This window comes from Hetaerina americana, unplaced genomic scaffold, assembly GCF_022747635.1.
Source record: "Hetaerina americana unplaced genomic scaffold, ioHetAmer1.1.p SCAF_41, whole genome shotgun sequence".
NCBI lineage: Eukaryota > Metazoa > Arthropoda > Insecta > Odonata > Calopterygidae > Hetaerina > Hetaerina americana.
In genome coordinates this window covers 4,458,418-4,472,108 of record NW_027286997.1, presented here as the reverse complement: position 1 = coordinate 4,472,108, position 13,691 = coordinate 4,458,418, and the positions used below count along the sequence as shown (strand labels likewise).

Sequence of the window (13,691 nt, the reverse complement as noted above, 5' to 3'; positions counted from 1 at the left end):
AGGGATAATTTTTCAATTTGTTTGGCATATTTGTGAAGCATGAAAGTGAACTGAATTGTTTTGCACCTGCTTTCAGTGGAATTGTCTAATGGTCTTGAAGTTTGGTGGGATGGAGTGACGCGTGCCTATGTTGATGCTGCTGCAAGCCTTCAAGGACAAACCAAGGTACGAATTATCACCTTTTTAATTCTTAAAATGTGATTTTAATTGATCAAGAACATATTTTTATTTTAGAGTAAATTACTGACCGAGATAGGTTTTGGATGAACCCAGGAGTACCCCTGATACACTTTGAAGTGCCACCAGACTCAATGCTGAGCACTCGTCGTGGCATTCCATCCCCCTCCTAGCAGACTCAACCCCATGTGGGCTTAGCTCCAGGGGACTTGTGCTCAAAGGACAAAGGTGGGGGATGAGAGGCAAGACAGGACACAAAATGTTGGCCTCAAAAGGCAATTTGGCAGTGCCCCTGCAGCTGTCCCCCCTTGCACCTCATTCACATAGCGCACTCACTCTCCCTGGGTCCATCCCTAACTGTACACTCGTAGCAGCTGCTACAAGAGGAAATGCAGATCTGTGGCTGGTTGAAGTGTCACAAAAGGCCAAGATTTTTCTGCTGTACCCAGGGAACACAGGAAATAGTGCTAGCATTAACTCTACTTTAACCCGCTGGCTGTTTGTGCCCACCCCTGAAATACAGTGGAGAGAGGCAGGTGTGCCTTTGGCATGGATTATGAAGTTTTCAAAGTTTGCTTGGTCATAAATACATTTTCGGAGTATGACCAATCTAACACATGGCAGTGTGATGACTTAGCAAATGTTTACATTTTTTCAAAACTCGTTTTTTGAGATGTTTAAGGAGATGTTTTTGTAACTGTCCTTTGGATTGAAACATGCTTGACTGTTTCTAGTTAACTTGTTCCCACCCACAATTGCTTAAACTGAAATTGGCTCAGGAGGGATAGTTGCCAGTAAGTTTCAAGGGAAAAAAAATCCAATATGCTTTAACACTGGCATCCCACTTTACAATAAACCATTTTGTCAACTCCACATTCTTCCTATGTCCCTTCCTTCTGTCCAGCACACCCAATCCCTCCTTCCTTCTGCTTTGCTTATCTAACCTGTTCCTGTATCTCAGTCTTCAACATACCCAATCATCTCTCAATATACTCTGCATCCATGTTTCCTGCCTTCCTCGAAAATCTCTAAACGACCTTCTCTCAGGCCTTTCTTCATTTTGTAAGATTTGTGAGTTCATGTGGACTTGGCAATAAGAAAGCTATGATAATCAACCCAAAGGATGACTTGAGGGTAGAATGCTAAGCCCAGCAGCTTGTGAAATGAACACACCAGAGTATAAAGGGGGCCAGTCCCTTATCTCCTGTGCCACTTGGGGTTTCGCAGGAAGATCTTGTACCTGGAACATCACGCAGCTTGGGCAAAGCTGAGGGTGATACCTGGCTTTGAGCCGGGGCTCTCCAGTCAGTAGCCCAGTCCTCTACCCACTGGACTACCACACCTCTACTGGATGGATAAGACACAAAACACAGAAATATTCTACTAAGGTCATAATGAAACATTTGCCATTACAGCCATTGGAGATTAATTCCTATTCTCAATTTTGCTTCTTTGTTTGTTTTTCTTTTGATTATTCTTCACATCTCTATTTCAAAAGGCTCCAATATCTGTTCATCCTGTTGGCTTAATGGTCAGGTTTTGGAGCTCTACAAAAAATTCTCCATGTCAGTTTGCACTTGTCTTTTCGGCATTCTGCATCCGTCTATGTGCTTCTTGTTTCTTTCTAGGGTCTGTGTGGTACTTTCAATCTGAACCAGAGGGATGATTTCCTAACACCAGAAGGTGACGTCGAGCAGTCTGTCACTTCTTTTGCCAACAAATGGAAAACATCTGAAAACTGTGAAGATCTCCCTGAGAAGTTTTTAGAGAGTCCATGTGATTTGAACATTCAAAAGAAGGCATTGGCAGAGAAGCACTGCAGAAAATTGAAAGGAAGCATATTTCAGTGTAAGTAACAGCTTCAAATATTACATTATTTTTACATTTATTCTTATTAATGAGATTTAAGCTTCTAGAACAATTTTCTAAATTTGGATTTTGTGATACTTAAAATTCTCGTCTGCATTCAAAAGAAATTATTGATGCATATTTCATTATAAGGAATTGTAGTGATTTATTTCATATGTGTTATTCTTCATTGTTTCATATTTGTCTGGTTTATCGTTGTGAAATCAATAAAACTGAAGTATGACCATTGCCTTTCTCTATATAGACACAAGTAAAACTACTGAGGAATATTTTCTCTAATTTATTGATGAACATGACACATGTTTCAACATTTCAGCATCAGCTTACAGGTTACTTCATTTGTCTGTATGCTGATGATGATGATGTTGAAATTTTGGAATGTGTTGTGTTTAAAAATAAATGAACATTTTTACGCGGTATTTTTATTTCTGTTATGTAGGGACAAAATGTAGCAGAGTTAAAACATCTACCGTCAAATTCCAAAGAAACTGCGAGAGATGCCGCAACAGTAACTTTTAATGAAGTCATCTGTTCCTTTAAAAGCCCCCAAAATTTCAGAGTTTAAGAGGACGCCTCGGTAGCTCTACTGGATAAGGCACTCTACCAGACATTGAGGGATCCGGGCTCGTATCCCGGTCAAGGCAAATGATTTTTACACTGTTAAATTAATGCATTGATCTACCATCAACTTTATTTCATTTTCCATTTCAAGTTTCTCACTTCCATCCCTAGGTGGCGTTTATTTTGGTCAGCTCTGAGTGGAATCAAATTTTGCATTTACCTTAGCCTTCTTTATGTTGAAACCCCTATTTGATAATAAACCCTTAATCTGCTATCCTTGTCTGATGATGCCTACACTCTTGCAAGATTATAGTCACTTTTGGAGGTCATAAAGATAAAAAAGGATAAAAGAATACCAAACATATGTAAAAAATAAGAACATAACATTCTTCTTTGCAAAGCTCCTCATCAAAAGTGACCACAAAAGTGACTTTGTAACTTTCGGTGTGACTGTGTAATTCTCCATTTTGAAAATAAAGGTTGATTTCCAAACTTGATGCTTTGGAGCAGTTGGAAATTTTGAAATGCGTCTGTTGCAAGGATGAATTTGCCGATGAAATATTTTATCCCTCCCACTCACTCCCCACTCCTAGACCTACCCACCCCTCTTCCAAGTCAACGATTGACACCGAAAGATGTTATTCTCTTTTCCTCCCAGCTATATTTTAACCTTTTTACCCCTCCACCCTCCCTTACCCTTTCTCTCTCTGACCATCTCTCCCTCCCTCAATCAGAAGGTATATATAGCAAGTTTGCTTCTAGGATGAAGACCTGATGATGACGTTCAACGTCGAAACCTTGGTCATGTTTTTAAATAAAGTGTGTGGAATTACAAAGTCAATAATTTCATTTCAATAGGTCCTACTACTTTTGGGACAGATCTTGTATGTAATGCACAAAAGTTATCAGGGACCATTCAAACCAACCTTCAATAGATAAATTACCTTTGATTGAAAAAGACCCATGAAAGATATATCTGAGGAATTTTCGAAAAGAATCAAGTAACAGCAAAACTTACCCTTAATAACCCCAGAATTATATTCTCCTGCCTTGATGCCATGGCCTGCTGGTCATACTAGTAAGTGTCAAAGGAGAATGCATCATAATTGATCTTTAGAATTGAATATCACTTGTTTAGATGATTATGCAATCTTCTAAAAGTGAGTCAAAAATAAAGTTACTTAATACGTCTGATGATTATTTAATCCCAGGAGCCCGAAAAATATATGATAGTCTTGTAAGAGCATGTTTTCTGAGCTGCCTCAGAGAGTCAGCGACCAGATGCGTATTAGCAAATGACACAATCACACAATGAATGAATGAGATGGTGTTTCACCTCCTGCTAAGGCCTTTGAAGTTTTAGAGATTTTATTTTTCCCATTGCCCTGCAAAGTTATGTGATCCACCTTGGGAAGGAGTTTTTTTCTTTATCCTTTTTCATCCCACTACATTCTAGTTAGCTTTAAACGAGCTTTTACATTTTACACTTAACCTCCATTGTGATAACGCTGTCATGCAAAACTGTGAATGAAGTTATGGTGACTGTTTGTTCTTACTCTCCGTGGCAAATCTTTCAATAGTACCTTTATTAAAGGTTGCCATTTACTTTCATATCTAGAATATTCACTTTTTGTTGTTAAGAGTAGTTGTGCTCACATTATTTAATAAAATAATGATAATATTTGTTAAATATGGCAGTTAATATGGGCGTTAATGCATAATATTTGGAATAATGTTATCTCGGCATTGATATTCACAATGAGTGAAAAAATGAATGTGTTGAAATCAGCTTTTCCAGAAAAAAAGACAATTCTTATTCTTTCACCTGTGTAAACCAACATGGCAAGCAAAACAGGTAAAAATACCATCATTAAAAAAAGATAAATTCAGTATTTTGCATGATCCTAATTCAATTATCAACTGTGAGCGTTTTTGAGTAATATTATCCTATAATTGACATGGAATTTTGTTGTGCTAGAATTCGTTTCTAATTGCACTTGTAAAATTTTTACATTTGCATTGTTATTATTTCAGCTTGCCACTGGTTCCTTGATCCAGAGCAGTATTATCAAGACTGCATGTATGACATGTGTTCATGTGAGGGGAAAATCAGTGCATGTCTCTGCCCCATTTTCTCTGCATATGTGAAAGAATGTGCCCGGCAAGGCATGAATCTTGACTGGCGCAAGGAAGTGAGGGAATGTGGTATGTATGTAAAAATAGATTAAGGTTTCAGTTTCCTTATTTAAGATATTTTTAATCATTTCAATGGGTTCCATTCTGAGTTATTTTTTTATTTAAGTCTGCTCATAATTTTCCTGAAGAATGATTTGTAAAACATTCATTGAGTGTTCATAACGTAAGCTGGAAGTCCTGAATGAACATTTAAATAGAAGCTCTTTTCTGTACTGAATGTTTGGGAGGCTCCTTAGCGGTCTGGGAAGAAAACCAGTCATGGAGGAAGGCTCTGGGAGAAGAGAGAGTGTTGTGGTGGGGTGGAATCGGGGGCTGGTACTCCTAGGGCCTTTGAAAGTTGATTTTACTGAGAGGAGTATGCTACCATCTTTTGGGGATTGAGGCTACCTTCTCTGCCACCGTTTGCTCAACTAATTATCTCCTTTTGGGAAGGAGGAAGTGGATGCCAGTAGTTAACATCACTAAGAGCATTGCTAAACTAATGACTTAACCTCCAATATTTAAATCATTTGAACTTTTTCCCAACCTATTCATATATATATATATATATATATATATATTTTTTTTTAAATATATATATATAGTACAATACACAGTAACACACAATATAGAAACACAAAAAAAGAAGAACACTCGCTCGTTATTTCTTGATATTTTGACAGAAACACTCCATCTTCATCTGAAGATATAGAAGTAATGACTGCTGGAATTGTAGAGGTGAGGGGTGCAAGAGAAAGGGAAGGGGGCCAGGGGAAGGGGAGAACGGGAGGCGAAGGAGGGGTGAGAGGAATGGTTGGGGAGAGGAAAGGGAGAGGAGAGGCTAGAGGGGAGCGGAGATAGGCAAGGAGGGAGAGGAAGGAGGTGGAATTGACACAAAATTGGAAAATAGAACAACATGCTCACCGCAACTATTGCAACATACGAGACCCAGGTTTCAACCTACAAAGTATTGATCAAGACTTCGCAAGTCGAAACAAAGGCCACGTACACCAAAACTCATGCGGAAAAACATAGTGTCCACCCTCCGATATGCATCGCTTACACAAAGTAACAATTCTAGGCCACTCCCATCAGTGAACGACATTGAGGCCCGGATGCTGATAGGCCATGCAGGTGTAAATGAATGCCATTTCAAGAGTTTTTAATTCTATAGGGTTATCGGATGGGGGAAGGGCCGCTAGGACGGAAACATTGTAACACTGGTATATATACATATATATATATATATATATATATATATATATATATATATATATATATATACATACACACACACACACATATCCAGAGAGACGAAGATTTTCTCGTCAACATTATTACCTCAAAGGATAGCTCAAAAGCAGCTCAAAGGATATCGGTTCCACTCCATTGAAGTGGTGCAAGCGGTTACGACAAAGGCTCTCAACAGTATTCCAGAAACTGGCTCACAGTGGGCTTTTTACGAGTGGCAGACAGGCCGAACTAAGTGTATCGTTGCAGGTGAAATGCACTTTAAAGATTATTAAGTAGTTGTCATAATAACTGCAATGAATTTTGATTCTTCGAACCAGTCCCAATACTTACTGTACCGACCCTGTGTACCTTGGCAAACCAAGTCTCCTTACTCACAATCAGATAAATTTCTCAAGGCTTTAGACTGGTAATGTGAAATGTATATGAATATGCATGTAGGTACTGTTTTGTGTTTTTAACATTTTTGGTGATATGTATCTCTAAAGGTATGGAACCAATTAATGGTAAATAAAGATTGTCATCATTGTCATATTTTCAGTGCCATTTTATATAAAAGTCTCACAGGCTTATTTTAGCAAGTTATTCATTTTGTACCCTTTCATTGATTGAATTCTTTGTTCCCACTTCTGAAAAATTTCATACAGCTGAAATTACACATACTACTAGTAGGATATCTGCAGTTCACATACTCAATCAAGAGAGTGCACAAAATTTCATCATTCACAAAATCTGCACAAATCTCTTTCCCTTGCTTTCCCTATACTTAACTTCTGTGTGGCAGTAGACACTTCAAGTTAATTATCATAACTTATTGTGTTCATTTTATTTATCCTTTGAGGTAATAATGTTGATGAGAAAATCTTCATCTCTCTGGAAGCAGTCCAAAATTTCTGGCAAAATTTCCACCCACGACAGTTTGTGTTCCTCGCTCTAGTCTTTCGGCACCAGCTTCGCGCACACTTTCCTCATCGTAAGATTCTCTGTTACAATGGTGTGGACAGTTCTGACTGAAAGGCCGGTCTTCTCACTGATAAGGGTGATGGTCAAACACCTGTCAGAGTGCAAAACTTTTTCCACTTTGACCACCGGAGCATCAGTTCAAGCTGTCGTTGGGCATCCAACACGGTGCTTGTCTTCAACGAGCTCCCGGCCTTCCTTAAAAATTTTGTGCCGCCCAAAAACTCGTGTGTGGCTTAAGGCATTATCCCCTTAAGCCTGTTTAACGAGTTCAAGGGTCTCCGACGTGGATTTCCCCGGTTTAACTCAAAACTTCACAGCGTGGCGTTACTCGACGGTGTGTTACATGCTGGCGCGACGACACCACAAACAACCACACGACACAAAAATCCACCTCCTCTCATGCCCGGAGGCGACTGAACTAAAGTGCGCCTGAGTGGTGGGGGACCCCTCTACCGAGCTCTGAAAAGCTGCTCAGCCTGTTAAAAAATAATAGCTTCTATCCTGAAAATGAATTTCTGGATTTATCACTGCACATTCATTCTGACTTATGCAAATAATATATAAATATTGGTACATTGGTATGTGGACATATGTATGTATATATGATGTGTTTTTTCTAAAATTGTGTATTTTATATCTGGCTATACATTATTATTATTATTATTATTATGAAGCCTAATAATATAACAGGTTGGTTATATTTTCTGCCATTTTTTGGAATAGGTAAACTACAGATGTTCAAGGCTTTGTACTTGCTTAGGGAGAAATTTTTGGTTTAGGATCATTTGTGGGATTGATCAAGAGTACTGTCGGATGAATCCTTAGTCATGTATATGTATCTATATGTAATAAAAGTGAGCAGACAACATTGATTTACAAGTTTTGCTACTGAACAGATCATTAATGTTAGTAGAAATATTAGATGTCTCATGACTCGAGGATCACTGTTAGGTGTATCACAATCGATTGATTGTGTACCACCAAACTTAATTTATTGCTTTCTATTTGACAAATAAAATTTTATCAAATAAATTTGAGAGATAAACAATCAATAATAGTTTAATTTTTTTGTATCAGATTGGATGAAATACCCAGTCTAGTGCTTAATGTAGATCGCATAACTTCAGGTAAACCTTTCCTAATCTTCAAAAGAAATTTTGATTTTGCTAATGAAAGATTCTTCAGACAAGGTCGTTGATTTGCCATGTCAAAGTCATGTTGAGAAATGGAAAATGTGTTGTTGGTGTCAAAGTGTGAATAGAGCTGTTCTTGAATAATGGTTTCAGAGTGATGAGGAAGAGTTGGGAAAATAGATATTGAGCAATAGGTGGTTGAGTTGTCTCTTTATGTGTGAGATTGGTGGGTGCCTTGGGTTGAGGGAATGGTGCCAGAAAATGCTAGAAAATACAGAACAACTTTAAGTATATTTTTACCTGACTCCTCAAATATTATTGCTATAAAAATGCTTTTGCGTAATAATTTACCAATCCTAAAAAATATATGAGCCAACTTCAAAATTGAATATTTGTGAATATTGTTTTAACATTATATTGACAACCATTTAAAATATTTTTAAAAATAATTACTAATAATGTTGCACACTCAAATCACTTATCACATTATATTACTTTTGATTAAATTTTAATCAGCCCGTGTTAGAAATTACAATTTAAAGATAATTATTTGTGTAACTTTGAATATTATATATAAACAACTACAAAAATTATCCTGAAACATTTTGCGCTCATGATGGGTATATAAGATTTGTTTGAGGTGAATGAAGAACTGTGCAGTGATGTTTAGTAAAATCTATTGGGTCAAGGGAAAATGATTTGTTGGGCTTCTCTGTATCATACCATGGTTATATAATTTAATTTTTGCAGGTATTCACTGCCCAGGAAATCAGAAATATCAGGTTTGTGGAGACAGCTGCACCCGTTCATGTTTTGATATCTCGTCCAGGGCAGAACAGACTCCTTGCAAGAGAAGGTGTGTAGAAGGATGCAATTGCCCTGAAGGCGAAACTCTTGATTCTCGGGGTCAGTGCGTTCCGATCTCACAGTGCCCTTGCCTCCACAAGGGAATCAAGTTCGACCCAGGCCATAAAATGATAATGCCTGGAGCCAGAGAACCTGAGCTATGGTTAGTACCACCTTAGTGGAATATCTGAAACTTATCAAAAGGCATGTTTTATCTATGCAGTTAAACCTTTTTTGAGTTTAAAGACGGCTTCAACTCCAGAACTGTAGCCCTTTTGTTGACACTACCAATTTGTTCGATACAAATGTCATGCAACAAAGTCAAGATATGTGGTGCACTTAAGCCGTTCATAGGTAAATCATAGTTAACTACCATTGCCTGTAATATATATTAGCATGGACAAAAAATAATCGTCTTTACTGTTTTTAAAAAAAAATACTGTGTAAAATTTCACAATGCTTCATTCATTTCTTCTACAGCTGGTTTCATCATGTATGGCATTGTTTAGTATATTGCTTTTAAAATTACCAGCAAGGCCATAGGTATACACTTTATAGTTCGAGAAAGTGGGGATGTATGGGATTGTGGGAAGGCTGTGGGGGAAGAAGGGGGTGGTGGGTTGGGTGAAGTCATTTGTTGGGGGGTTTGGGTTGCCGGGAGTCAGCATTGGAGGAAGGTAAGCAGCAGGGAGGGGGCACAAATGTGTGGGGACACCTAGAATGGCAGAGGAGGGTATTCATTTGTTTAAATGGATAAAATGTTTATTGTGGAAAAGGATCTTCAGTTGTTCTAAACTGTCCATCACCCTGATGCCTTACTTTTCAAAATTACGTGGAGTGAGTGGTACAGATTGCTGGAGTTGTCTTCAATTGATATAATGCATGGGAACATTTGGACTGAAACTTCAAATACAAGTGGCAATGGAGTTCTCTGTATCTAACTGAGAAGTTTTTCCCTGTTTGTTTGATCTAATGTCATCAAAGCTCCCTATTTGTAATTCATAGATCCCTGATTTTTCAACTGGTTAATGATTTTCTTTACCATTTTTGATTACCCTCCGAAGATTTCTATATGAATATTTTTGCCAGAATTACAAAATCTTACCCATAGAAATTAGCAATGTAAGAGGACCCCCTCGGAAGCTAAATTGGATAAAGCACTCGACTGGAAATTGAGACATCCTGATTTGAGTCCCTGTCAAGACAAACGATTTTTATTATCATTGTATTTTCTGTATTTTAATACATATCAGTGGATGACTCCATTAAAGTAACCATTGTAGCATCTCTCACAGTTCTTTGAACTTGATCAGGTTTAAATTTTTCATGTCAGCCCTCCGCAGAGGTCAACACACTTGCAATATTGCAAATTTCTTTTATTGTCCTGTATTTTTTGTGAATATCATTCAGAATTAAAGTATATATGTACATATATTAAAATTTCAAGGCATATACCTATTTTTTGTCCCTGACCCCAGCTTGAGAATTTTAGACGGTACTTGAGAATTGCAGATGGCAACTTAGTGTATTAATTATGAAATGTCATTGTGTAATTTATAAGTGTATTAATAGTAAATTCCTATTTCAATGCTGGGAATTTTTTGATTTTTCATTAATAAGGAAAAATGCATTTATTAGAAATTTTCAGAGCTTTTCTTATGTTATGCAATGTTCATTGTAAAGAGAATTAGTTCGTCTACTGTGACATTTAAAAATGCCAATATGTAGCAGTGTCATACAGCAATCATGTGGGATATTGTGTCACTTCTGCATGCCTCTATCCTTCAACGATCTGAAATCCTGCCAGAATTAATAATTGTATCAGTGTTTGCGGATGATTTCAAGCACAAGAGAATGTGAGATGTGATTATGAATGTTTTAAAGAAGATTAGTCATAAAAAATATTGGGTGGATATTGGTGCAAAAGATCACATGTATGCGAAATAATTATTGGAAATTAGCCAGCTCTGTGGTGATTCAGGAAGGCAGTGGGCAGTGTTTAGTATTTGGCTAATACTACTCGTCCAGATCTGTCTGGTCGTTTCCAAGCTCAGTCATTATTGCTTGGAGCTGACCATGGAGAATTGGCAACAGGAGAAATATGCTCAGTAGGGAAGCAAACAAACATTTTGCTAGTGCTTGAGGAAAAAGGGGTCACGTCAAAGTAAATGCAGGTAGTTGTGATATTTGTGAATCCTTGCCTTTTGCTTTTTAGCCCAATTGGTTTATGCCGATAATAAAACGTTTGTCAAGTGAATATTCAAGGGGGACTTTCAAACATTCACCAGAACATTAGTTTTTGGCTATTATCTTTTTTGTTATATCTTGAGACATGCTTAATTATACTCTGATAATTGCTGTAATAATTGAAATATACTTGTCACAGGAATAATACTTTCTATTGTTTTGCTTCATGCACCATAAAAATATTTAAAGCATTTAAACTACTTATTTATGTTTCACATTTCATGCTTAATACTGAGTTAAATTATTTTTATTTAATTCCTTGAGCTATCATTACTCCTACAAGCCCTGATAAATGATTATACGAAGCTGTTGGAATACTCTATAAACTTCTTTCCTTTCATGGAGGATTGTTGATCACTTCAGGTATTGATGATTGAAGCTAAATTTTGTCATATCCTCATTTTATATTAACTGATTTCTTTTGTACCTACTTATTGGAGTAAAGTGAAGTATTCAGTTTGATAGGCTAATCAGCTAGTGGATAATTCTACCTTATTTACTATACTTAGTATGTTGTGATAACCTCATGTCGTACATTCATTGTTCAAATTCGATTTCATTGGACACAGCACTTGCAGCAATGCTCTCTGGGACTGCCACTGGGCCTCAAAGCAGGATTTAAAGGACTTCCCCTCTACTGAGCAACTCAGGACCACTTGCAGTTCCACTAACAATGAAGAATTCACAGTCTGCGAATCTGCAGAACCAGTCACATGCAAAGTAAGTTTGAATTAATTCACTGTGCATCTCTTCATTATTTTACTCTTACTTCATTTATCCTTAAACAAGTGATTTCTTCAATGGACAGTCACTCTGGGAGACTTGTTATATTTATTCCTTGTATTTTTCTATTCCCATTCTTTGGTGTGTTTGGTAGCCTAGTGGGTAGAGTGTTTGACTGCATATCTCAGGGTCCTGGGTTGTAATCCTTGGTAATGTCTTTGGAACACATCATCTGAAATCAAAGCTTTGAGATTTTCCAATGAATAGGACTTGGTTAGTACAAGTGAAAGGCACTTCTCTTTGTTTTGATTTACAGGATATTCAAAAAAACTGGTTGTCCTTTACCTGCCTGCTTTGCCATTCAGTCTTGTGAAAGAGAAGAGGGGTTTTCAATATCCCAACATCCCATCACCAATCAATATATTCTGCATCCATGTTTCCTGTCCCCTTATGATATCTCCCGACAATGCCCTCTCCCCCCCCTCCATGCCTAGCACTTCCTCATTTGTTTTCCTTTCTGTCCACTTCACCTTCTTCATCCTTCTCCCCACCCACATTTAACAAAAGCCTCCAATCTACGCTTGTCATTCTACTTTGATGACCATGTTTTCGTGTTTTACAAAACCACGTTCTAGATGAAAGATTTAACAAGTCTCTTCTTAACATCCTAGCTCAATGTCCCTGTCATCAACTCCCTCCCCCTTTTGAAAGCTTTTTTGCTTTGTTCAATTCTCCTAAAGCGCCTACTACTTTGACCATTTTGGTTAAAAACATTTCCAAGATATGTAAACTATTCCACCTGCTCTAGTTGTCACCCTCGTATTTGAACATTTAACTTAGCCTTACTCTTTCTGGAAAACCACATAGCCTTTGTTTCATTTAAATTAATTCTCATATCTTGTCTATTGCACTGAATTCCCAATTCACTTGTCAATGCTTCCAACCCCATGGCTGGCAGACAAACTAAAGCATAGTCATCAGCTAAACTTAGCTGATTTTATGACTTCCGCACAGGCTTTCATTCGTATCGTTAGAGCTTCAAATGCCTCTCTGACCATTTCTACCAGATATATATTGAATAACACGTTCAATAATGGGCATCCTTGTCTGCCTCCTCTTCTTAGCATTGCCCATACCAACTGCACATCCACCACTTGCACCTGAGCTGTATGAGATAGATGCAGGTTACAGATAACCTGCCTATTCCTCCAATCTACTCCTATTTTCTGCAATACATTAATTTATTCTACCCAATTTACTCCACCATATGCCTTCTTGGAATCTACATAACAGTCAAATACAGTGGAAACTCATATAATGAGAAGTAAGATTTGGTGCTTTCCCGGCGTATCTGCTTGATGAAGTTCTCTCGGGTCTTCCACCGGGTCAGGGGTTCTATGTTGGCCGACGTTTCGATGCCCGACTCGTGCATCGTCCTCAGGGATGATGATTGCCACTCGGTTTTTGGCCACCTTATATACATGCACGCTCGGACTCAGGTGACTTCCGATTGGTCCGACGAAGGGGAGCCTCCTGATTGGTCGCCGGGTCGTTGTGCTTTTCTCCTTCCATGGAACCCCTGACCTGGTGGAAGACCCGAGAGAACTTCATCAATCGTATAATGAGCATAATTTGTTCCAGAGTCATACTTGCAATGAAAAACACTCATATTGCAAAACAAACTTTCCGTTGTAAATTTATGTAAAATATTCATTACTTGCTATGAGAAAAGTCACTCAGCAAGCA

The 13,691-nt window shown here is 37.8% G+C and overlaps 1 protein-coding gene across 1 annotated transcript in view; it reads left to right on the top strand.

The window, feature by feature from the left end:
• Nucleotides 1-13,691, top strand: part of LOC139692782 (hemocytin-like) — a 201,104-nt gene that overhangs the window by 45,756 nt on the left and 141,657 nt on the right. The window contains exons 19-23 of the mRNA XM_071591062.1: nucleotides 77-165; nucleotides 1,806-2,025; nucleotides 4,642-4,812; nucleotides 8,880-9,138; nucleotides 11,792-11,942. Coding sequence (XP_071447163.1) covers nucleotides 77-165; nucleotides 1,806-2,025; nucleotides 4,642-4,812; nucleotides 8,880-9,138; nucleotides 11,792-11,942 — 890 coding nt within the window. The remainder of the gene's footprint in view (nucleotides 1-76; nucleotides 166-1,805; nucleotides 2,026-4,641; nucleotides 4,813-8,879; nucleotides 9,139-11,791; nucleotides 11,943-13,691) is intronic.